Source organism: Amblyomma maculatum, chromosome 10, assembly GCF_055883805.1.
Source record: "Amblyomma maculatum isolate TAMU_Amacu chromosome 10, ASM5588380v1, whole genome shotgun sequence".
NCBI classification, from domain to species: domain Eukaryota; kingdom Metazoa; phylum Arthropoda; class Arachnida; order Ixodida; family Ixodidae; genus Amblyomma; species Amblyomma maculatum.
In genome coordinates this window covers 170,619,415-170,645,826 of record NC_139353.1, presented here as the reverse complement: position 1 = coordinate 170,645,826, position 26,412 = coordinate 170,619,415, and the positions used below count along the sequence as shown (strand labels likewise).

General features: G+C 48.0%; 2 protein-coding genes across 10 annotated transcripts in view; one reads left to right on the top strand and one right to left on the bottom strand.

Moving 5' to 3' along the window:
* Positions 1-26,412, top strand: part of LOC146177921 (uncharacterized) — a 228,246-nt gene that overhangs the window by 140,427 nt on the left and 61,407 nt on the right. For 5 of the 9 annotated variants that reach the window (XM_084580654.1, XM_084580661.1, XM_084580656.1 and 2 more), the window contains exon 15: positions 23,791-23,865. The exons of 2 other annotated variants lie outside the window; for them this stretch is intronic. In XM_084580654.1, coding sequence (XP_084436780.1) covers positions 23,791-23,865 — 75 coding nt within the window. The remainder of the gene's footprint in view (positions 1-23,790; positions 23,866-26,412) is intronic. 2 more of the 9 variants (XM_084580659.1, XM_084580657.1) reach the window with 1 other exon arrangement.
* Positions 7,747-9,891, bottom strand: LOC146177923 (uncharacterized). The gene has a single exon (XM_084580652.1). It carries the CDS (start codon positions 9,553-9,555, stop codon positions 8,320-8,322), a length of 1,236 nt encoding a protein of 411 aa, XP_084436778.1. The 5' UTR covers positions 9,556-9,891; the 3' UTR covers positions 7,747-8,319.

Here is a 26,412-nt window from a genome sequence, read left to right as displayed (position 1 = left end):
TTTTTTTTACTCCTGTTTATTCAGATTTTTCGGCAGTCCCCGTGAGGTCCAAATAATCGGTCGGCGACTGTATGTCCGAAAAATTGGGTGTCCGAAAAATCAGTCGTCGACTGTAGATGAAACATGCATACAATGCAGTCCACTTATAACGATATTGAGAAAACCTGAAAATCCGATCGTTATATCTGGACCGGCGGAAAAAAAAAGTCACTCCCACGTATTTTTCCATGCTGTAGGCTTGCCTACTTACTAGCGATGAGTAATTAGGTTGAACAATGCTAATCATCATAAAGAGCACTAAACACTTTGTTACAGAATACATAGTAGCCATAAAGTAACTTAAGGGGGGACACCCCTCTTAAAACTTTTTTCCTTATTTATGGGTGGATCTGACTGAAACTTGCACCATTAATGTACTTTTGCATGCTGATTTCAAATATCTGATTAGTTTTCTTGTAGATGAAATAGCTTTCAAAATATTACCTAATTCATGTTCTTCGTTTGGAGGTGAGTTAATTACTAAACACTTTATGGCATGAGGAGAATAGCCCTGCCAGAGTGATCTAGAAGGATCATAGAGTGCCGCTAGTCATGAATTAACGTGGTAGAAGAATTTGAACCAAAGCTACAATAAGTCAAACTTTTATGAATAAAAGCCCAGGTTGGCACCTAAGATTGATAATTAATTCTGTAAATGTTGCCGCATAATAACTGTACATATTTTTGTCCTACGGCACTGTCGAAGGTTTTCTCTTTCTAACAAGACAAGAATGAGAGCTATAGCACAAATAGACTAAGAGATATCTCTCCTCCAAAATTGCAGCACCCTCAAAATTGCAGTTTTGAGAAAACGAGGAAAAACACTTCACAGCATGTAGGTGTAAATTATGTCAATGATTGATATGTCAACAAGATCAGAAACAGGTGGAAAGTGATCTGAAGCGAAAATTAATGGCCTATGCCAATTTGAGCCAAAGTTACGCAATAGGAAACGCTTGAAAGGAAAATTCCATTTGGGTACCGAAGACAACATAACCTTCTCAGCAAATTTTCTTTTGTCGTCACTGCATTTACCTTGGTTTCATGAGACTCGCAGGATTCCCTTTCTAGAAAAAAATTTTTTAAAGCAATAGCAAGAACAGGACCAGAGATATTGATCTTTAAAAAATGCAACACTACCAAAATTGGGGGATTGTCGGAAGCACTCAAGCCTCACGGCATTTAATCAGGAAGGGCAACCTCAAAGACCTCATGCTATTAAAATGCACCAGGAGCATAGTCGGGGTGCATGCTGTCGCGGTGTTTTCTTTTTTCTGTTTTAGCAACGCCAAGCGAAGCCGCCCGCTTCTTTGCAGAACGTACGCTACGGTGCAAGTCCTTTTCTTCAGCTCTCCTGGACCCAGTTGCTGTCACATTTGTACTGCATTCTTGCAGAATTGCTGCTGCTGTATGCTTGCAGCCGGCATTGAAGCGCAGCACAGCTTCTGCTGTGGCTGCTTCCACAGCAAACAGTGATGAGTGCCGCTCTTTGTGGATCAAGGTCCAGATGACCGAGTGGAAGCTTTCGTTCGAGTTCTGGGTCTTCCCCCGAATGCACCTCTGCAGCAGGCTCTTCTCTGATAAACGACTATAAACAGGCAAAAGAGCATCAGCCACATCTCTTGGCAGACTGTAATTGTGCTTTGGTGCAGGCTCCTCTTTTGCCTTTGCAGCGTTGTGGCGGCACCATGACTTCTCACCGGTAGGACACAAACTGTGTTTGGGGCAGTCATCAGTAGATGTGATGTGGTAATATGTCGCTATCACAGCTCGCTGCATGGCATCCACATCACCTACATTTGATCGAAGCGCTCGGCCATAATATATTGCCAGCTTGTCAACTAGATCAGCTGTCAGCCTTCCTCTGCCGCCAAGACTTTGCTTCCCTGCACCCTTGTGTCTCTGCAAGAGGTTGCGCAAAGCTGCTCCCATACGCTTGTGCACGTGATTTATGCAGTCCTCTTTGACTATTTCAATGTAGCCATAGATTGCAGCATCTTTAAGAGCACTGAACGTGCGACTGTCCCCATCGCATAGCATGGTTGTGTAGCGATGTTGTGGCGCTGCAGAGATCTTTCAAACAGAATTTTGCCAGCCTCTACTTCCATTTGACCAGCCTTGGAGTTGGTGTTTTTTTGGCACTGGTGGCGTGATTTCCAAAGTTCGTAGCCGTCAGTGTTTGGCTTGGGACCAATTTCGCAGCCCAGACAAAAGTTTGACAACACCACATAATCAAGCACGTAACCAGTGAAGAGTTCCACCACGGCACCGACGCCTATATGTGATGAGTGTCCGCGCGTCATCCATGTGCCGTCGTAGCACACGGCAATGTTCCCCCTATGCCCAAAACACAAGTCATCGTAGACCTTCGCCACTGCCTGCGCAGCTTGTGCCATAGCGGTCGTGGCGGCTCGGGTAGCAGCGGGTTGCAGTGTGTTCTTCAGATGCCGTTGAAACGTCTTGTTGTGCATCCCGCGCCGCGACAACCCCATCGCCGAAAAGATATCGTTCATTGCTGTCTGGCCGTTACCGGTCGACAGCATTGCTCGACTAGCCAGAATATTCAGCTCAAAAGGATTGCACCTTTTCTCGCCGTCAACCCTCCGCGAGTTCCACTCGGCCGCAATCTCACCGCAGTTGTCGCACAGCACGATCAGTTTTACGGCGAGGCCATAGCTCCGGTCGCTGGTAATTAAACGCACGCATCCACGACACGTTTTGCACCGCACGGCATCCAGAAGGATATTCACAATGCTGAGGTCAATTACCGCATAGGAGGCTGTTCCGTCCGCATCTGACTCTGCGGACGCACCACTTGCATCGGCGAACAGCGCGGTCTTTCGTGCCGTCGCCGGCGTCGATACCAGTCTATCAAGCGTAGCCTGCTCACGGGCACTCACTTGAGTTATGTCACTGTTAGTGACAGGCGCGGTATCAATACGTACACGACTGCAGTCGGCACGAAGAACGGCGCCGTTGTCCAGCGGAATCGGAGAAGCGTCGCCGCCCGCAACGTGATCGTCACACAATCCCGCAGCACTGGCACTTGCTTCTTGCACAGTATGCAACGAAGTCGCATTCTTAACGCGTTTCTTTGGTTGCTTTCGCCCGAACTTGTGCAAAGAGCGGTACTTCTTCGCGCCTGGCATGACTCTCGCGTTGCACTAGCGTGGTCGGCAGAAAGACAAAATGGCGTCACTGGGAGTCCGCATTTCAGGGCTAGCTTGCCGGAACCAACCAAACGACGCCATTTTGATCACGTGCCTTAACCGGCCAATAGTAGCGCGCGCTGCATGCTATTTTTTTGTTTGTTTTTTATGGGGAAGGCGGAGCGCACAGGGTTGCTTTCCGAAAGAAAAAATAAGCCGAAAGCGCGCGCTTTCGAACGAGACCAAAATCGCCGCGGTGGAGCGCGTAGTTCTCATGCGCCGGGCGATCGAAATTGGGTGTCGTTTGTCCACAATTTAAAGGGCAGTGGGTGTGGTACTGCATTTTTTAATCGCTATAACTTCATAAATACGCGGGGTATAAGGATGAAAATTTGTGTGCAGATGCGGAATGGTGCGAGGAATACGAAAATGAAAAAATTGAAAATCCGATTTTCAGGCCGATTTTCGGTGCCAAAGAGCCGTGTCCCCCCTTAAGCATATCTAAAGCAGTCGGAAATTCGCACTCGCTTGAGCAGCAGCTGAAGCTTGACAATCGCTTTGAGCATCCAGTAGCATGTACGCTGGCGGCAGTCCTTTTTGCTTGCACGAAACAGATTAGCGGCTGAATGAACTGAAGGACATCTCCAGCCTTGATGATCTTTAAAATCGTTAAGTGCAAATGTCCTTGTTTTTTCACGAGGCTTCCAACCTTGAAACCATGCCAAAAATCCTGATGAATCTGCCATTTCATCTCGTGAGCTATCGCGCCGTCCGTCTATGTGGTCGTCGCCATCTTCCACTGACACGGAATCGGTGATGGCGATGACGATACAGCCGCAGCAGCATCTTTTGCACGGCTGCGATTGCGATGATGATAGGGCTCATTTTATTCCGTTTTCGTCGCATATCACCGTTTGCCGCATATGCAGAGTTCTCACGTCATTGTCTTCTAAATATTTTATATTTTATTGAATATTCAGTCAAATTTTCATGGTAAACACCTACCGGGCAGCGATAAATCTATCATTGTATCCGATGTACCGCCGATAATATATCGCCGCCTTCCTTCGCCAACTTCGCTGCTGACGCAGGTTGCCAAGTCGGTTTTTTCCCGCTGTATTTTTTTCTTCTTTCGCGCGCGTGTGCGTGATCCGTGCTATCAGTGCTGCGCCGCTGTGCACTCTTTTCTCGCTGTGCGTGTGTGCGTGGGCCTTGACCGGTCGTGATACCGAAGTTCGTATCACACGTAGAGAAAAGAAAAAAATCACACGTAGAGAAAAGAAAAAGTGTTCGGAACATCCGACTTTTTTGCCCACTGAACGCAATGTAATTCGGCCGGGGAATTTTATAAATTCGTATCGCACCGAATTTCGTATCAGCAGAGTTTGTATCACCGAGATTCTACTGTATCTGGTTTATTTTTACATAGTCGCAATGGAAAAAAACGATAAATCACAAGAATTTGATCGCTATAAGCGATATATCGTTATATCTGGTATCGTTATAAGTGGACCGCACTGTACATAACGATAAAAGTGTGTAAGGGCCGCATTTTTTTCCTCAGATTTTAGGGCCGATTTTCGGGGTGTGGCCCATACATGTGACATGCAATAAAAAAAAAATTTCGAGTAAAAGCACACTATCAGTAAATGTGGCGTTTATTTACCTTTCAGTTGTTGCTCGCAGAGTCTTCAAACTCTGAGCTGCTGCTGTGCTCTTGTGCACATTCTCCCCACAAGTCGTCTTCAGTCCTGTCTAAACTGTTTGAAATTCCGGTCATCTTGAAACTAGCTACGGAGTACAATGTCCTTGGCCACAGGCACACTCACGAGCGGCAATTGACGAACGGCAATTCACAAAAAATAAAGCAGAGGGCACACAAGAGCCGCAACTATGTCACATGACCATGCCAACCACGCTAACACTACTCACGTGCCTTTTGACAGTCTGCAAAACAAAGCTGGGGTGGCCGGTGCTTGCGATGCTGATATGGATTGCGGAAGCTCATGGCAGAAGGAAAATATAGTAATGACGACCCGCGACTTCGGGCACCATTTGTGGGCAGCATCTGGAAGCTCCTGTGTGCTTGCATTTTGAAGGCTATTCCAGTGTGGGTCATGGAAAGCTTGGGTGCAGCCCTTACGTGGATTTTTCTTTTTTAAATATTTGTTTCAGGAAATAAGGGGTGCAGCCCATACACAGATTCAGCCCTTAGATGCGTTTATACGGTTGGCTTTATTGGCACTCACAGACACGTCACCAAAGATCAAATTTAAGGGGAGACGCGGGTCGAAAAACTAAGTCACTTTTGTGTTTTTGACTGTTTGAGCAACATTGATCCTTCCTCTCTCACATATAAAAAAATCGGAGCCGAAAACAATTGCGAAATTATTTAAGAACTGTTAAAGCACTCAAGGTGGCTAGAGAAGGGGCAGATATGGCCCATTTTTAAGCATGTGACACGTCAAATCGCGGCGTCGCATGCCATTGGAATTTTGCAAGGCGGTAGGCCTATGCTTTTTCTCCCTAAAGCCGCCTTTGCCGCTTCACAAATGCCCAGCAAGTAATAAAAAAAAGTTTTGCCGCCCAAACCTAGTGTTCTCACTGGCCATTTAAATCACGTGGTGCGATTTCGGCCACGTCATTGGCGGTCAGCGCGGGAAGCAGCCATAGCTTGTCTGCTCTTCATGCGATACGCAGCTGACGGTCACGCTTCCCCGCTAGTTTTCTCTCCGCGTGTTTTAAAGATTTCACGCATGGAAGCCGAGAAGAAGCTTGATTTTCGGTGACAAAAGTACCGGTCAAACCACGTGTTCAAGGGAAGCCACCGGCAAGGTTAAACTGCGTGCTGTGGAGGCATCCGCGGCAGCTAGGTCAAACCTCGGTGGAGGCGACACTTTCGATGGATCGGAGCCGGTCGGGCGCGCAAGTTTCATTGACAGCTTAGACGATTTCGTCAGTGCTTCGGATAAAATAAGGGTCTTCGAGAATGGAGACGGCAACGTTGAGGAGATGGCGAGTACCTTTATCGGCTAGATCGGTGCTGCGAACGTACTGGGAAGCGGGGCAGCATGTAGGGAGTGTGGATGGTGCTAACTTTCCGTTGCGAGTTGGCCGAGAAGCGAAAAGGACTCTCGTTGTTTCTGAAGCTGTGTTGCAGCAGTGAACCGTGTCCCGCATTCGTTGTGTCATAGTCGTCACGGTGCGCAGCTCCGGTGGATGATGCCCTTCAGCCAGCCGGAGGGAGAGTTTCGCCGTGAATGTCAAGGCAGTGGTTGCGGCATGCGTTATTGGTACTGGATACTATCGACTTGCCCGATTTTGTGCGGTTTTTGGTTTGCCGAAATAAGTGCACCATAAGGAGTTTAATAACATAACAAAGAAAGTGCACCTTGTGGTTACAAAAGCAGTGGCTGACAGCAGAAGTAAGGTCTCAGCATCGCTGACTAGCCGAGAAAGCATGTCTTGAGAATGTTGCTCACAAGGTGTCTGAGGGAGCAACATATGGTGCTGGTGAATTCTAAAATTGTGCACTGTATCTTGATAGCCTGGCCTGCATTGTGTGCAATTTTCATGCAGATAGTGCTGCTGCAACAGCAATAAACAGCTTTTGTAACTTTCAATAGCATTTTTCTCTAATTCTTATATTCGGCCGAAAATGGCTTTTGTGCACAACATTTTATGTCTTTATTTTAGTCCAATCAACACCAAATTTGGCATGCATAATCTTTAGGATGTGTAGAATGCAAGTTCAGTTCAGTCCAGTCGTTCAGTCGTGTCCGACTCTTCGTGACCCTATGGACCATACCACGCCATGCTTTCTGGTCTCTCACTATCTTCCTAACATCACATAACTTCATCTGCAGCCCCTCGAGGATGCCATCTAACCATCGCGTTCACTGCCTACCCCTTCTCCGGCGACCCTCAACCTTTCCCAACATCAAATCTCTCTCCAGCGACTCCTCTCTTCTCATCAGATGACCAAAGTAGCTGAGCTTTAACTTTAGAATTTGACCCTCCAATGAGCAGTCAGGGTTTATGGTCGACAATATAGACTGATTTGATCTTCTGGCAGTCCAAGGAACTCTCAAGAGTCTCCGCCAGCACCACAATTCAAACGCGTCAATTCTTCGGCGGTCAACCTTCTTCACAGTCCAACTCTCGCATTCATACATCACAACTGGAAAGACCATAGCACGAGTTATACGGATCTTGGTTGGCAGTTTAATGTCTCTGCTCTTTACTAGGCGGTCAAGGCTAGCCATGGCTCTCTTTCCCAGAAGCAGGCGTCTCCTAATTTCATGGCTGCAGTCTCCTTCCGGGGTAATCTTGGAGCCCAAGAAGAGAAAATCTGTCACAGCTTCCACTTGTCCCTTGATGCTCCAGGACTTGATAAAGCAAGACACCATGATCTTTGTCTTTTTAATGTTCAGTTTAAGCCCAAACTTATCACTTTCTTCTTGTACGCGCGTCAGAAGTCTCTTGAGTTCCACTTCACTTTCTGCTATTAAGGGGAGACGCTACTCGGAAACCAATTTTCTTTAATATTGATGTCACATAAATGAAAATTGCACCATTTATAGAGATTGATCTCCTCTTTCCAAATCTGTTTTTATTTCTGAGATAACTTCAAGCTTTCATGTTCTAAGTACCATGAACAGTTGAAAAACTGTGCATTTTACAAACCTACTGGACATGCCAGTGAGCATGAGAAAGCAGTATAAGTTGCTTTTTCTTGTTCCTTATACTTCACTAAATGCAAATAAGCAAGGAAATGGTGATCCTGCAGCATGCACCATTTTACTGGAATTTTTATCTCATGCTTCCCTTTTCAGAAGCTAGTGCATAAATCTATTTGAACTTTTCATACTTACAAACTTCACCAATTGTAATAAAACCTAGATAACTGCATTCTACAGATCCTAAATATTATGCATGCCAAATTTGGTCTTGATCCGAGTACGACAAATGCATAAAATGTTGCATGCAATAACCATGTTTCACTCAAAATAAGAAGTTGAGAAAAATGCAAATGAAAGTTGTAAATGCTCTTTACTACGGTTCTAGTTGGACTATGTGCATGAAAATTGGAGGCAATACAGGCCAGGGCATCCTCCTACAGTGTACAGCTTCAGAATTCCCCTGCACCATATGTTCGTCCCTCAGAGCTTTTGTTAGTAGCATCCGCGAGACAAGCCTTCTTAGCTAGACTGCGGCGACGAGCCCTTGCCTCAGCTGTCTGCTTTCTGGACATTCTTGAAATTCTGAATGTATCAGAATTCTTGCTCAGAGTGACAAGTTCTCTTGAGGGAAGGACACCCAGTTCTTCCAGCACATTCTCAAAGGCCTTGTGTCCCTTATTAAACCACAAGACCGCAAGTGATGTTGCCATCTCGACAACTGTGCGTGAGGCGAACCTCGTCTTGGGGCACAACAGCCAAATCTTGCTGTTGAGCGATTCAGCTGCGTTTTGCGTTTTCCCCTTCACACAGCGAGAGAGCAGCTGTTCATTTGTGAGCCTCTTATATACGGGCAGCATTGCCTTGCCCTGGCTGTTGGTGAGAATGGGGGTGTGTGCTGGGGCTGCCTGGCCCAATGCCTCTGCCCTCTTGAATTTACACCATGAGCCCTCTCCATCTGGACAAAATTTGTGGCTTTTGGCTGCATCTGTTGAGCAAGAATGGAAGAAGGATGCCCAAATTGCACAATACATGCCAAGCACGCTTCCTCTATTACCAGTGATGGCGACCTGAAAGTATGTCTGCAGCTTGTGGATGACTGCATCTGTAAGCTTGTGACCTCTTGGCATGCTGAGCTTTCGTAGTGCAGTCCCAAGCCGCTTGGCGACATGGTTTGTGCAATCCTCTTTTGTTATGGGCACACCACTGTACACACTTGGTGCTGACACAGCTGTAAAGGCCTTGCTATCTCCGTCACTTAGAAAGGTTGTAAATTTCAGTGGTGTACTGTAGGACTGTGTCCTCTTCCATATCCTCAGAGCAGCAGTCGTCTCCATGGCATGTGCTGAGCAGTCCACATTTTTTTCACAAACTGGCATGTGGAAAGCTTGCCATATTTCCTCCTCCCGTTTGTCTGCAAATTCCGTGTGGGTACTGCAGCTCTGGCAGTAATTAGACAAAACTTCGAAGTCCAGGCAAAGCCCTGTCTCTAGCGAAATGGCAGTGCCTACGCCATTGTGACTTTTGTGTCCCCTTTTTTGCCAAGTGCCATCAAACATTACAGCTAGACTGGCGGATCCAACTTCCTCAGCTGTCACTTTGCGAACGAACTCCAGGTTCTCGACCACCGCCTTCGTAGCCGCGAGGTGCACCTTTTTCGTGATGGCGTTGAACGATTTGTGATGCATTGGTTTAGGTAAGCCAAGAATTGAGCAAAATCGGACGAGTTGGTTGTGTCCCGCTCCAACAGCGCGCGCTGCAACCACGGCCTTAACATTGACGGCGAAGCTCTCTCTAGCGCTGGCAGATGGACGCGCTTCACCGTTGACGTCGCTCGCCGGAGTCGCTCGTCGCGATGAATACGTCGATGAAACAGTCGATGTGGGGCATGCTTCATTTCCGCAGTGCAACTCCAGAAATGAAGCGAGTCCTTTTCGCTTTGCCGGCAACTCTTTGATCGAAAGTTCGCACCGTCCGCACTCCGGGCATGCCGCGCCGCTCACAAGGACGTTCACGGCGCCGATCTCGATGATAAAAGCAGTCGCCGACTCATCACCATCCCTACCTTCATTTTCGAAGACCCCGATCTTTCTCTCAGACGCACTGATGAAGCTGTCTACGCTTTCGATGAAGTTGGAACATCCAGCCGTCACAGAAACGTAAGCGTCCCCTCCGCCGAGGTTAGGCCTAGGTGCCGCGGGCATCTCCGTCACACGCCGTTTTACTTTGCGGCGGGTTCCCTTGTATTTATGCTTCGTCCAAAACTTTTGACGTTGAACGCCACGCTCCTTCTTAGCATCCATATCAGCAACAAGCAGAAATATTTGCAGCGGCTTTCGGAACACGTAGTGCGAGGTGCGCGTCTCAGACACAGCAGACGAAGTGCGGCCGCTTCGCGAACTGGGAGCCAATGGCGTAGCTACGATCGAACCACGTGACGTGCAAGCACGCGGTTTTGGCGGTTAGGAATGCTGTTTTTATTATTATTTCTTTGCTGCATGCGCAGCGGCAAAGCCTGCTTTGGGGAGAAAACGCGTAGGCCTAGCGCCGCACGAAATTCCTACGCCGTACAACTTCGCAATTTGACGCCTCGCGCGCTTGAAAATGGGTCAAATTTGCACATTTTTGAGCCACCGCAGGTACTTTAACCGCCGTTTTCGATAATTTCCGGATCATTTGTGGCTCTGATTTTTTTATATATGAAAGAGGAAGGTTGAAATTTACTAAAGCAGTCAAAAACACAGAAGTGACATTTTTACTGAAAATCGCCGTTTTTCGACCCGCGTCTCCCCTTAAAGTGGTATCATTCGCTAATGCTTGTACTGTGAAAAACTGTGCCGAACTTAACACACCACAAGAGAGAAGACGAGACAAAGGCGCTTGTTGTTAAAGGCGTTAAGTTCGGCGCAGTTTTTTCACAGTACAAGTATGAACCAATTAGCCCTAGAAACGGTATTAATCCGCTAATGCTATTGTGACTAGCCATAGGGTTTTCTTGGCAGGAAATACGGGAGCAGGTTGCTATTACCTTCTCCAGTGAATCACATTTTGTCAGAACTCTCTTTCGATGGAGGCGAAACGAAGAGGCATCCGTGTGCTGTGCAATGCCAGTACACGTTAAAGAACCCCAGGGGGTCGAAATTTCCGGATTCCTCCACTATGGCGTCTCTCATAGCCTGAGTCACTTAGGGACATTAAACCACACAAAACCAAAAACTAAACCAAGAACTCTGCCGTGACCTGTCTATCTTGGGTGGCCCTACACAGCAGAGCTCACGACTTCATTGAGTTTCGCAAGCCCCCTCCGCCACAACAAGGCAGTGATCCATGAAGGGGAGAATGTAAGTACAGTCGAACCCGGTTATATCGAACCCGGATATATCGAATTTTGGTTATATCGAACTCATGAAATACCCCCTTGAAAATCCCATGTAAAAGTATAGGAAAGCCGCGTCATATATCGAACTCAAATTCACCGGTCGTTCGATATATCGAACTCCGCACCACGCACTGGAAAGTGTGCCTTCCCCAAAGTCGATCGCATTACCCGTGGCCGTTTGCCGCGTGACGTTTTCAAGCCACGCACGGAAGGAATGAGAAGGAACAGTTCGGCGACGGCTGGCCTGGGCAGCGCCGCGCCCATTCCCCAAAGGCGCGCGCATCTGCAGTTGTCGTTTCCCGCGCGCCAACACATGACGTTTGCAAGCCATGTGCGTGGGTGTGCCCATTCTTTTGCTGAACTATCTCTCTCCTTCAGCACGCGCAACGCATGCGCCAAGCCAGCTCAGCCCGTTTTCAGACAGACGTCGGACGCTTTCTCCAGCGTGTGTTGCGAACCCTCTGCGTGCGGTGGCGCGGCGGCGGACGTGGCTATGGCACCTGCGGATGTTAAGAAGCGGCAGTTTTTGTTTTTTTTTTTTTTTGCGAGTCATTTTTTCTTATCGTTGTGCTGTATGCGCGGCGTAGCGTAAGATATGGCGGCTGCGGACGTTAAGAAGCGGCAGGTTTTTTTTGTTTTTTTGCGGGGATGTTTATTTTATTCTTTTTATCATTTATCCTTGCATGTATGAGTCAGCGAAAGCACGCGGTCAGCTGCTGCGATCATGACGCCCGCCCCAAGCGCGACGTGATAAATCGAACCAGGCTTGCGCAATCAAGCCATCACGGGCACTCTGCCAAGTTCGCTCCCCGCCACCGCAGGAGCTGTCAAAAGATAAACGCGCCCCGACGTTATCGCTGCGCAGCATCTTGGCACGCTGCCAATGAACTGTGGATGAGACGACCGAAACGGACTGACGCGCGCCATCGACATGCAAGCGAAAACGCTCGCGATTTCTGTTGATTTCTGTTCTGCCGCCGCGGCGACACAGAAACCTTGTTTTGAGTTTTGAGCTGCCGCGGTGGCTCGAGCGACGAGAGGGACGCAGTTCCGACAAGTTTGAAAATTTTCGCTCTGTCGCTGCCGCTCGTCGCTGAGATCGCTCAGTCGCTTGCATGTGAGCGAGCCCCCTTAACGCTTTTTTTTTTTCAAATTCTCGGGTGCGAAAGTGGAGGGTGGGTTCATTATGCGAGTGGGTTGATTACGTGATAAATACGGTATCCTTTTTTCGCATCGTAAGTGCCGTCACAAGCCGATTTTTGTATATCGAATTATCGATATATCGAACTATTTCGCGATCCCCTTCGAGTTCGATATATCCGGGTTCGACTGTATCTGGGTTTAAATGCAATCAGCAGTATTTTTGGGCATGAAAATTAAAGAAATTCTCTGGCTCTAGCCACTAAAAAACAGGCACCAGATATAAAATTGTCTCAAAACATTGCATACCAAGGGAATGTTGCTATGTTGCTTATTTGCACTCAGTGGAGTGTTGGGGACAAGAAGAACTACCGTATATTGCCGATTATAAGTCGAACCCCCAACTCGCGACCCCCTTTGGGCAAAAAAAGTTACACTCCGAATTTAGGTCGATGCTGCCGCACCCTGCGGTCCTAGCTCACCCAAAACGTATTTCAGAAGGCCGAGTCAAAGAAACATTTATTCATTCACGAGACATCTGTCGTCGCTTGTGAGGACACAGTCGCAATCATCGTCTTATGAGCCACTGCTGCAGCTGGTCGTCGGAAGCAGTGCCGAGATGCCGCGCGTGAAGAACGCCGCAGAGACCATGTCTATTGGTAGTCCATACCAGGCGTCGTTGACCCACTGAGCCACTTCGCCCAAAGAAGCTCTCTTCAGCCGTCCTGTTGGTGTCTTTGGGTTCTCTTGCTGGAGCCACTCGTTGTAGAATTCACCGATGCGGTCTTTGAATGGCTTGTTCAGCGCCACATCCAGTCGCTGAAGAATAGGAGGTACCAATCCGCCCGGAATAATGACCAGGTCGCATCCCGCGTCTGCTACCACTTTTTTCACATGGTCGGATATGTGGCTGCGGAAAGAGTCCAGGATGAGCATGCTGCGGGGCTTCAGCAGTGCCCGCGGATGCCTGCACCACACGAGAGGAAACCATTTGAGGACAATTTCATCATCAAAAAATCCCTTCTCATTCACCCGCATGATGACTTTTGGCGAGAACTTTTCTTTCGTCGGGATCGTTTTCCTCTTGAACAGAAGGAATGGCGGTAACTTGTGCCCGTCTGCCGTACAGCATAACATAACCGTGAAACTGTTGTGCGTGTTGCCTGTCGTCAGCAGGCGGACCTGGCGCTCCCCTTTTGCGAACACGACCCTATTGCTAGGCATTTCAAACCAGACTGGAGTCTGATCACCGTTGCCTATTTGACCTAGCAGGAATGAATGTGTTGCTCGCAGGTCATTCACGTAGCGCAGAAAGGCGCTCCGTTTTTTTCCGTAGGCTTCGTGCCACCGTTCGCATACGGTCGTTCGTCGCCTTAGGCTTAGGCCGTTCCTCTTCATGAAATTCGTCACCCATTTCTTACACTTTAAACTCGGTACGCGGGTTGCACATCTCCTCCGCGACAGCGCGTGCCTTTGTTTCAATGTCATTGTAGCAAACATTCAGGCTCTTGCTTCTCTGGTCGTGAACCCAATCTCGAACCGCCTCCTCAACGGCAGGGTATTGTTCGGACTTCGGCCCGCGAAAGGAATGTCGTTAGCAGCGCATGCAAAAAGCTGACTTCTTTGTTTTCTCCAGCCTCTCGTGCACTTTTCTGAAACGTCGAACTTCTGCCCTGCTTCGACGTTGTTTTCCGACTCTGCGTAGAGGGTGACTTGCCACTTGAAAGAAGCGCTGTACTGTTGCCGGGGTTGTGGCGGCATCTTGCGAGGCGTCCGTCGAGTGACATACACTGCTGTTAGCTGTCACGTCGGCTTGAGTCCAGGTGGTGCGACGAGAAGAAATGGCGAAATGCACAACATGCGAAAATGCTTCTCGGCTCATGTGGCTGGTCTCGTGTAGTTATTTTGGATTGGATTGGATTAGTAGCTGTCCCATTTGTATCAGACATTGCCAGCTTGCCCGGCTTTGGCCGTTTTTCCATGGAACGCCCACGGTTTGTCGATAACAAGTTATCACAAACCTTTGGTGCAAATCTCGATTGAAATTAGTTTTTTTTTTTAAAGCAGATCCACTTTCGCATTGTGTCTGACAACTTTTATGGAATTACGAGCGCATGGGACGTGATATTATCCGAGACTCGATCGAAATTACTTTTGACCCCGCATATAAGCCGACTTTACGACTCCGCATATACGTCGACCCCGATTATAAGTCGACCCTCCAACTTTTGGAAGGACATTTTAAAAAAAAGGTCGACTTATATGCGGCAATATACGGAAGTTGGCACTGCCCTATCGTGCATGCAGTTATGTACAGCAGCTGCACAAACATGTATTGTTTTTCACTTATGCATGGCATTTAGAACATGAAGGCACCAAGCTATCTTAAAACTAAAATGGTATTTGGAAGAGATCAATACCTATAAGTGGTGCAATTTGTATTCACCTAGCATCAATATTTAAAAAAAATGTTTTCGAGTAGCATCTCCCCTTGATGTCATTACCCACGCTCAAGAAATTCCTTTTCCGCTGTATACAGAAAAATTGATGTATCACTCATGCACGAGCTGGCTTTCTTTTTGATATACAGTAAAAGCTCGTTAATTCACAACTCTTTAATTCTAAATTTTGTATAATTTGAACTAGTCGTCCTGGTCCGGTCCGCACTGTATAGAAGTCAATGCGTATAACAGCTCGTTAATTAAATCAAGGATTAGCGCCGCCACCGATAATTCGAACTGGGCGCCGCCAAGCGTCATTGTTGAAAACCACCATTCGAAGCTTTCACGGCTGAATGACAGGTGGCAGAACCGTAGACACACTGGCATAGCTGGGAGACTGGGCAGGCTAGGCCTTTGTGCAGCGAGCGACTCCAAGAGATGCTTGGTGTTGGGAGTGCTAGTTTTGCACGCCGCTTGCCTTGAGCTTGTGTCCGTGAGATGCGTTCGTGCGGAAAATACTGCGCGAAAACGGTGCAGGAGAAAGTGGATATTTTGCATTAAATGGACCAAGGAAAGATCAGCAAAGTGCAAATCGGGAAAAAGCATGGTATTCCGCCAAGCACGGTTTCGATGTACGCAATAGAAAGGCCATCGAGGATGCATACGAATCAGATTTATCCAGCAACAGAAAAAGGCTACAATCAGCAAAGTACCCCGAGGTTGAGACCGCCGTCATCACATGGGTGAAGGAAATGAGAAGCAATAATATACCCCCGAGTGGTGACCCAATCATCTTGGTAAAGGCAGTGATTTCGCCCTGCGCATGAATATGCAAGATTTTGTTGCCTCCAAAGGATGGTTCCACCGCTTTAGAGGCAGACATATCTTGTCTTCCGGGTGCTGTTTGATGAAGCAAAAGAAGTAGATGCAGAGACTTGCGTGACGTGGCGATGCGGTTCCCTGCGGCGGTAATGGACAGTTTCTCGGCAGAGGACATATTTAATGCTGATGAAACAGCTTTGTTCTGCAAGCTTCAACCGGACAGAAGTAAGTGCAGCAAAGATCGGATTATCGTTTTGGTCGCTGCGAATATGACCGGGACGGAGAATGTTCCACTTTTTGTGATTGGGAAGTCGCATAAGCCCCGGTGTTCCAAAAACATCCGAACACTGTCAACCGAATACACCGCCACCAGCAAGGCATGGATGACGGGCGAGTTGTTCAAGAAGTGGCTGCTGAAATTTGACTGGAAGATGGAGCTAAGCAACCAAAGTGTTTTGCTCATCGTAGTGCTCGGCGCACAAGGTCAACGCCGAGCGGAAAGCTACCAGATTGGTGTTTCTGCCCGCCAACCCTGCAGCTAATGGATCAGGGCGTCATTAGAAACATTGTGTTTCTACAGGCGCCATATGCTCGAAAGCATGATTTTGTGCGCAGCAACCAAAGAAGCCACAGCATCACATTTCTCACATCATCACATTGCTCTCAGCAATGCACATGTTGGTACGTGCATGGGAGCAGGTAACGCCGTCTAAGATGTCGAACTGCTTCCACCACTGTGGCTTTGTTGCTGGAATGGAGGAAAGTGGCGACGACAAGAGTCAGGAACCCCTGCCTGCGGCGATGCGTGCTGCGCTTCAGTTTTGATGACTACGTTGAAGTCGGCTGCGATGCAGCAGTGTGCGGTGCCCTATCTGATGAGGGCATTATTGCTGCAGTTGTTGGTGAGTGGTCTGTCCCAGAAGATGTGGAAGACGAAGAGGAAGAGGCGCTCGTGCGGCCGTCCGTGGCGGCAGCAGTGGAAGTGCTGAATGTTGCATGCCTTTTCTTCAATTTTGAAGAGGGGAAGAAGACTCCCTGCATTGCATTCGCATCCTGGAAGATAGAGTGGCGACTGTTGCCCTGAAAGAAAGGAGGCAGAAGGTAATAACTGATTTTTTTGGCAAATGTTTTTCGTACCTTCCGCATTTCAAGCGCGTTCATTTTTGCTCATTTTCATTCATTTGAATTTTGGGTAATTTGAAACTGGCTTAGTGGTCCCGTGTAATTCGAACTAACGAGCTTTTACTGTAGAATGCTTCAATCAGTTCTCTTTTACCAAGAATTCTCGCGTCAGAATAGCATGGCTGTCAATCACAAGACAAGCACTTTGTAATGTTCTTTGGCAAATTGATGGCTTCCTTCATTTGTTCCACATTTCGTTCCTTCATTACACCTGATCAACCCATTTCAGATTGATGGTAGCTTTGCGCCACAAGCGAGAACATGCTCATCTTTGCTCGCGTGCACGCACAGTGACCGAATGGAGGGCACCCTTCGTTGTTCTAACCGAGCTTTATGGGTAAACGCGATAATCACAGCACAGGTCCCTTTGAGTACAAGCTCTGCACTGCATTTGGTGCCCAGTTTGGGCAAGCAACATTGTGCCAGGAATGTCTCCACTCTTCCTGGATGCTTGTGCTGCCTAGTGCTTTCCTGCGTTCAGGAATCTTACCTCTACTGCCCCAGATGGCTCTGTTGGCACTCACTCCTTATCAGTCTTCCAGGCAACAAACCTTCACGCACGTGCTTCGATACGCGCTCAACCGCTCGCAGCACAATTTTGCTGCTGGTTCATTTTGAAGCAGCAACAGAGTTTTGCTGTATTGAAAGTGCAGTAAAGTTTGCTTCGTTATACTGTGGCTTAAAATACATGCTGTTCTATGGACACTGAAAACCAAAATACTATGTTACATTGAGGATTTCGTTCCAGTGAATTTTGTTACATTGAGGTTTAACTTGGGCAATAATGAGGTGCTGCCAAGAAGCTGTAGAATGTCGGTGTTAATGTTAAACCCAGAGGTAGGCTGCTGCTTGAATGAAGCAAACCAATTCACATGAGAGGCTTAATGTAGATTCAACTCTACTGTGCTTGTCTTTTCTGGTGGGGGAGAGATTCTGTTAATTTCTGTTAATATGTTAATTTCAAGACCTTCTTTCTGAGCAGCAGTTTGGAAAAAGGGAGGCTACGTGAGTGCAGAATGTTCAAGCAGGCATAAAACTGACAGGGAGAAAAGGAGACATGTTTTCTTTTTTTATGCACATTTTGCATAAAATATCTGTTGAGCATTCCTGGCACTGTTCACTCCTATACTTGCTCGCTGGCTTTGGCAACAGATGATGCAGGATCTGTTTGTGAACCCTGCTGCTGGGGAGGGCACATTTTGAGGACCCCACAAGGTCTGAGCTGGCAACAGCGTGGTATCTGGCAGGTGGTAACTGACATGTGACTGGATGGCGGCAGGAGCTCTCTCTATATGGGATATCAGGACCCTTGGTTACAGCAGGGCTTTATATGTGGGCTTGTGCTGTCGCATCTAAAAAATGGTCCAGATAATCTAATTTCAGACTTTATTGCTTCCCTTTTTGTGGTATTGGATCGGATGTCATGCCAGATTGTATGATGTAGCCATGTGTCCAGGGGAAGAAGCGAGCAGGGTAGAAGTGCATGCAAAGAAAAGTTTTCCTTGTCCCACAAAGGATGGGGCGCTGTGTGTTGTCTTGAACGCTGCATTTGTGGCAGAATTTCTTAACTTCATGAGGGGCCCCACTCGCCCAAGTTGCTGAAAATTGAAGAACAAAAATGGATTGGCTACACAACAGAAACTTGAGATGCAAGCGGGCTCACTTTGTCAGGCCATGTTTGATTCCAGTTGCCTTGCTATTCTGGTTTCTTGTTGGGAGCCACATCAAGCCTTAAAGGTCCCCAGAAAGGGGTCACCAAGAAGGGTAAACAACGCCATAACACTGATAGTTATTGAACCACCCATCATTCTCCCGCAAAAATTTTCGATCTAGCTTCTGCAACACCAGAGATATCGGCGATTAAAAATGACCCTTCCAATTTTCCCTCTCAACTCGTACGCCGAAGGGAGCCATAAAAAACAAAGAATACAAGCAAGTTCAAAGCTCCGCCCAGACATACGTCACTTCGACGAACTTCCGGTTGCCGCTCGCTCGCTCGCTGGCGTACTGGGCGTACTCCGCCAACCCGTCCTCGCTTGCACACGCCTAGGGAGTTCGCCAGTTCGCGCAGCGACGGTTAGTGTAACCGCGAACCCGTGGTTATCCTATGTTACACGGCGGACCAAACCATGGTTGCACCACTAACCGCGGTTACCGCAAACCGAGCTTGACGACCTCGGTTTGCGTCGTTAACCGAGGTTATGACGGCGTCTGTTGACGGAAGCTACTCGTCGGCGCCCGAGTGCGCGATACGTACGAGCGGGTCTGCTTCACAAAGTTATTCATTTGCCCACTGTATCATGTTTAAAGATCGATGTATAGATTATGGTGCCGCCCGACGTCTTCGATTACGGCCGACAGCGCAGCGACTGCGTACTGAAGCCTTGTCGTGCCTACAGTATCGTTTCAACGGCTTGTTGCTGAGCAGAACGCCAAAAAATACGCGGCCTTAGCTATGAAAGTACACGAGTTTGCAACGCTTGCAGCACGGGATGCCGCGAGCAGGCTGAGGTACGTTACACAATTACCGCGGGGGTGGAACGTGCGAGCGCGGCGAATGCCGGCGCCGTGCGTGACTGTCCCTAGTCGTCGCTAGGCCTAATGTTTCGCTTCGAAGCCGTGGCGGTCGACGCTTTGGAACATGATCAACGCTGTCGTAAATCGTCTACTTATGAAACCGCCTTATAGTGATTCCTATCCTGCCATAGTAAAATAATTATAGGATTAACTCTGCCGACGCATTAATCGCAGAGCTAGTACGAGCAGATCGGATCAGCCGAAATGCACCAGCGGCAGCTGGCTTGAGCAGAAACTAGCTTGTATCACGGCTATCGCTCTTACCAGCAATTTGCTGCTGGTCAGCGATCCTCACGAGGGCTTCATACTTGATATTCGGCTCAGTATTCCAGACGCCAACAAATTTTAGCACGCTTTATTTCGGACATCGGTGCTAACGATCCGCCGTGTGGTTCGCGAACGGTATGCGGGAGGAGGGGCCACAGCGGCGTGTTTACGGCGGTCAAGGAGGTGCTGCCATCGTGCGGTGCTTGACCGTGCTGTTGACGCCTCGTCGGACGACACTCTGATACTCCTAAAACCACGTTATATAAATAAGATATTTGTAAATGCAGCTTCGTTCTGCCGATCCCTGCGTCGCTTCGGTTGTTGCAATTAATGGGCAATGGCCACCTAACCGATAAGGGCGGCGAGCTGTAATAGCCCGCACAGTGTTCGAGCAGCGCACGAGCAGACGACTTTCGCAGCTACCGGAAGTGTGTTCGTGACGTCATGGTTGCAGTGACCGCAGCGAATGGCAGCTTCTAGCAAGCCTTGCCAGTCAACCGACCCGTGACGTCACGGGATTAGGAAATAGTTCCATGCGACACCGCCAAGCGACATTCCCTGTGCCTGCGAATTTCAAAAAACACAGTTTTTAAAAATTAATAATAAATCGCTGGCTTTGTTCCAAGGAGTTGTACTTTGCGTTAATGCTCAAAAGGATGTGTTCTACACACTGAACACGTTTCAGTTTTTTATGCTGATTTCAAATCTGCAATTAGGTTTATTGTAAGTTGCATAGTTTTTGCTCTGTTCAGTGACAGTGTGTAAAATATACACTCTTTTGCCCCCCTTCTTTGCCATACTAAACTTCCATAAACACACACAGTTGATGGCTCATTTTGATCCATATAAACTGTAGAGTGCCAAAAACTAATAATGAAGTACATATTAAGTATGCTAATGACATAAAAAATTTGAACCTGGCAAGTCTACATTGTCAAGACACCACCATGTGGTAATTATATTTTTTTTGTAAACATTTGATCAGTATTTATTCTTGAAAGAGATAATGGCACTCCTCATACCTCAGAGAAAATGTGTGCAAGATTTCATTCAGATATGAGCATCAGAAGTACCAAAAACATGAAGGGCAAACACTGAAAATTGCCCAAAGTTGCATTTTGAGAAAAATGCATTTGAAGTTAAAATTGCATGTTTATTTCAAAAAGAGAGCTTCAATTCCGACCAAACTTTGGAACAAAAGAAGAAAATTGTCCATAAAGCAGCCACTGGCACTAGAAACTTCCTGCAGCATAAGGCGCTCCCTCATGACCCTTGCGAGTGGACTCCGACATGCGCATTTTTTCTTCAGTGTGCGGCGATTTGCGTTCGCTTCCGCAGTCAGCTTCAAGGACATTTGTTTCTGCATTGTTATTTCTCTGGATGTGCCAAGCTATGATGCATTGGCTTGTGGAGTCCAGTAATTGAGGAAAATCGCACTAGCTGCTCATATCCAATTCCTATAAAACAGGCCGCCACAGCAGCTTTGACGTTGATGGCGAAGCTTTCATCCGAGCTCCCGCTGTCAATCTCTGCTCGCATTCCTGCACGCCATAACTCGCCGCAATCAGTATGTTGTGGAAAGCACGCATTGCGGGCAGGCAGAGTTCTCACAGAGTAGTTCAAGAAACGAAGCGTCTGCGCATTGCGGCCGGTTCCCGAATACTGTAAGTCCTGAACGCTGGCTTGGGCAAATCGCGCCGCCCACAAGAACGTTCACCACTGCCAAGTCAGTAACTACAGATGACGCCTCATCGCAGGCTATTTCCTCACCTTAGAAATGCCCAATCTTTTTTTCCGAGGCACTCACACAATCTAACGCCGCTTCAAATTCCTCGGAGGCATCTGAAACGCTGGAGGGATCGGCGTCGGTTCCACTAGGCCTAACTGCCACAGGTCGAGTTGTCACTGGTCGAGCCTTCTCTTTCGATTTTCGCCAACGTCCTCTATATTTGTGAACAGAACGGTATTTCACTCCTCTGTGACTGCGCTGGTTCAATTGTGCTTCATCCATGACGAAGATAAAGTTGCCGAACGATCGTCACTCGGAAACGCACCTCGACGTAGCATGGAGCCAGCAAGTGGGCTTCGCCACATGCGCGCGCGCGGCGGCCAATGGCGAGGCTTGATTCGTACCACGTGATTTAAAAACCAGTCGCAGCGCTCGAAAAACGCGATGTAGGCATGCTTTTAGGCATGCTTTTTTTTTATTGCTTGCGTTTTAGACGCAGGGCAACTGTGGTGATTGGGAGAATGCGGCTTGGCTGATCTCCCCCCGTGATCTGCAACGGCGATCAACTGAGCTATGCCGACCGCGGGACGCTCGAAGATAGCATACTTTCGGTCATTTAACCGCCACCGTGCGCTCTTTAAACGTAACTTCAGCCCATTTCCTGTTTAAACTCGGCTTTGATTTTTATTTTCATGAAAGTAGAGATACTAAACTTGACAAAACAAGTAAAAACAAAAAATCAGTCATTTTTGAAAAAACCCGCGTTTTTCGACCCGCATCTCCCCTTAAGCGTGACCCGCATGGAGCGTTTTTCCGGGCAATTCGCCGGCGTCGACGGCAGCGGAGCGTTTTTTTGCCGCCGGAGAGGACGATTTTGCCAAATCGTCGGGATCTGGCTGAACAGATAAAAACGCCGACGACACGCCGACACCGGAAGTGGACAGCGGCAGAGGACCAATGAGAGCCGGAGCAGCTGTCACATGATTCCGGTCGGAGCCGCGCCCACGCGGCCGAGAAAGACTCTCGCGAGCAACCTCGCGAGAGCAGAAAGACGGGGGTTTGGCGCTCCGACGGCACCGAGGGTTTGGGGTTTCTCGGCCGAAACGGCCGAGCAGCAATGTTGTCTTTCGGATTCGTTCCGCGCACTAGACGACGACAGCAAGGTCCGGGCATCGGGCATCGTGCATTTCCTTTTTTTTTTTTTTTTTTTTTAAAGGTTAGCTAGCCCAAGCGACGAGCAGTTTCGTTGGTGTGTGATATTGTGCCCTGTTTTCCCTTCCGGAGAACAGTGCATCGCGTCCTCGACGCATTGTCGATGGGTCAGTTCTGTGGCATTTTGAAGTCTCAGTCGCACAAGTTTGTTGCAGGAGGAAGAGTTGGGTGAAGGTGGGCTGGCCGCTGGGGCCACGAGTGTCTACGCTGAGCTCCGAGGTTTATGAGCTGCTAGCCTTGCCCTCAGATACCTCCCTTGTGCTATGGCTTCTGTATTTAGATCCATAGCTGTTGGAAGTGATGCCTGTGCCTGTTTTCTTGACACACCTGACCCACAAGAAAGAGAGAAAACCACAACTTGAAGCTCGCGGCGACAGGGAAAACATGATGTGCGCGACCTCGACGCACGGGGGCGCGTGCGTCGCGCAACTGGGCAGCAAAAAAAAACGCCGCTCGGCTGCTGACCATGCGGGAGTAAAATCGTCGACCCCGCCGCAGGCGTCGGGCGTGCGACGCGTTTTCACGTGCAAAAAACGGTCCATGCGGGCCACGCTTTAGGTAGGTGAAGCCACGAGAATGACTGTGTACACAGCTGCAGCACTTGACCAAGGGAACACCACTCTTGCAAGACCATCTTGATATATTTTGTGCTGTAGGCATTTCAGAGCTCAAAGGTGACCAGAAGAAAACCTAAAGCCACTGCTGCTGGGAGGGTTTCTTGAGCACTGGATAATTATAGTGGGGTCAATCTTAGAGTGCAGTTTTCTCCATCCATCAATACTTGGTAATATTATCATGGCGGGCTTTCTGGTGGAAAATTTTGTGACAGCTGGATGTTCAATGTATTTTCTTCCTGAAAAACCTTAAAGAATGGGGGTAATGAAAAAATCAGTGCCATTATTTATATGGTAGCATTTCTTTAACATATAGCAAAACTAAGCAAATAATTCGACAGCTGAATTTTTTTTGCTGAATGATAATTTTTCTGAGCAAGCATGGTCATAATGCCCTTCATACCTATTCTAGAATAACGAAATTTGGCAGAGATGGCCCCAGCTGTGGTGCCCTGCAAAGTGTCGGAACTCTCTTTGGCGAGTGTGTGCCACATGTTGGCTGGCTTGCTGAGCTGCATATTGACGGGTGGCTTCTTCTCTCTCTCTCTCTCTCTGTGCAGACGACGTCGGAGGTATGTGGCATGCGGTTTGCCTTCTCCTGCATTGAGCGGACGTTGCCCAGCATAGTGAACGAGGTAGTAGCAGCCTCTGCTGTGCCACCATGGTTGGGCTTTCCAGCACAGAGGGTGCCTGCTGGTCATCACACGGATGGGGGCCACCGCACTGCATTCACCACAACACATGCAGGACGGGAAAAGACATTTCCTCGCTGTGCTTGCCAGACAAACATCTAGGCAGAGGCACCGAATTGGCAGTGGTGTCACTGGTAGCAGCTGCTGCCAATTGTTGCCTTTTCTTTATTTTGGCTCAATTTGGGCTCTCACAGAGACAGTGTGTAACATTTTTTGCAGGCGAAAGTAACCTGGCAAGCACTGTCAGTATAACCTAAAGGAAACCACTGGACACAGAGGGAAGGCAATGAAAAGTGGGTGCAGATGTTGAAAGTGTATGTGCCATATTGAAAGGGGCGAGACAACGTGCACAAACAACCATCAATTGTGCATGTTGATTGTGCACTGCCTCCGTTACTGTGTAAGGCAAAGGAATGGGTTAAAGGGGACTCCCCACAAATCATACCAATTGGCACTCTGTTAAACTGTCCATTAACAATCTGGTCTGGTCCATCTTTCATTTTTTTACGTTGGCATGCAACTAGGGGTTGCACTTTACAGTATTTTTTGCTATGTTCATTTCAGAACATCTTTCTTTTTTTTTTTTTTTTAGCAAGTTGTTTTGCATAACCGAGGTAATGTCTTTCTTTTTTTTTCTTTCGTTTTTTACATTGGTATAACGTAACACTCATGTACAGTCAAGTTTCTGACAGTAGCTTTTTTTGACAGCACTAGTAGTCATACATGAAGGGGTGATGAAGATATCCAGAAGAGGGCAAATACGGGCTGGTTGGTACATGCTTAAGAATCGAGTAAAACAGCGCTAGGGGAGACGAAACACATGAACAACAGACGCATGCGCTGTTAGATATCTGCATTTAAAGAAGCCAGTGGAAATGATGGAACTATTAGACACAAACTAAGGTTATCCTGTTTTTGCTACAGAGAAATATCGGACGTGTTTTTTAATCTAACAGGCACTGTCTAGCCATGCCAAAGCTCCATCCGACACCAGATTTCTGGGGTTCGTGTTTCATTCTTTGTAATGATGTGTAAAAGGCTACTATAGACTATGTGACTTTTTTTCTATGACCGTCAAATAATTTATGATCAAATTTCTTCCCTTGCCTAAGCAGTGGCTATGATGTCAGAGTTAGGTCATGTGCAGGTTGATATTCACTTCTCGGTTTCACTGCGAAGCCAGCCTGCCCCAAGAGGAGAAACTCCAGTGAGTGAAGGAGCAGCAATTACCGTATTTACTCGCATAATGCTCGCACTTTCTTCACGGAATATGGATGTGAAGGGGGGGGGGGGGTGATAAATATGAGGGGGAAATTTTTTAGCATTATGCGAGTAAATATGGTAGATAGCAGTTGTTTTCATCCCTGACGTGACATAAACTTCACATCTACATTGCAGACATTGTTTGGCTGTTGAAACCAAAACAGGTAAAGGAAGATATGCTATTATACGGTCGCCGACAGATTTTTCACACCCTCAAGGGGCCGAGATAGCGTCCGGAAAATTGGGCAGTCCGAAAAAACGAATTCACTCAAAAAAAGTCGCTTCATTTAGTGAGCGGCTTGAAAAAGTGGTCAGTATGCCACTGCGGGGCACTGCGTTGCCGTACAAGTAAGTTGGCTTGCACTTCAACAAGGGTGACGTTCTCGCTGCACACAGCCAAAAGCACCATCAGAGCTCGGGTTAGTTCACTGCTAGTTGGCAGCACAGCCTCTGGCTCCTCAGTGTCGGAGCCCGAGTCATCACCTTCCAGCACATGGCAAGCAATTTCGTCGTCGGTGAGTGCAGCGCAGAGCTCGCTGTCAGTGTGTTAGCAAACTGCTCCAGCGTCACTTCCATGGGGACGGCTCCTGCAGCGCGCAAGTGCTCGATGAGGTCAGCACATGAAGACGGCTGTGGGATTCACTGGCGCTGTCATCGAATGACGATGGCACTTCATCTCTGATCGCGAAATCCGCGTGACGGAAGCAATTTCGCAGTGTCTCCTCGGTCACCGCCTTCCATGCATCGGAAAGCATTGCAGACAAGTCGACACTAGGTTTTGCCACTGTCCACGCATAACACCATGCGACTGAGCACGCATGATCGATAGAGGTGCTTGAGTGTCCGGATAATGCCTTGGTCCATGGGTTGTAGTAGGGACATCGTACAGCACAACACACCACACATGCTACTGACGACTGCGCACAACGGCAACACGGCAGAGCTGGTGGGACAGTGCAGCAAGCGGTGCCTGCTGTCGAGGCTATACCGGGCGTGATCAGCAAACGTTGTGGCACGTGGGTTCGAGGTTGCAGAAAAGCAAAATGGCAACCGGCGTTGTTTGCGTTTTCGATAGCTCTCGAGTCGCGAATCGAACGAATAGGTCCGAAAAATCGAACGAGAAGGATTTCAAACGTCCGAAATTTTGGTTGGTGTTATGCATGACTCTATGGAGTGCGTGGCAGTGTCATGGCAAGGTCTGGATTTTCAGGCATGTCTGTAAAATTG

Bases quoted from the DNA above. Each gene is read 5' to 3' on its own strand.
- LOC146177923 (XM_084580652.1), bottom strand. From the start codon at position 9,555: ATGCATCACAAATCGTTCAACGCCATCACGAAAAAGGTGCACCTCGCG.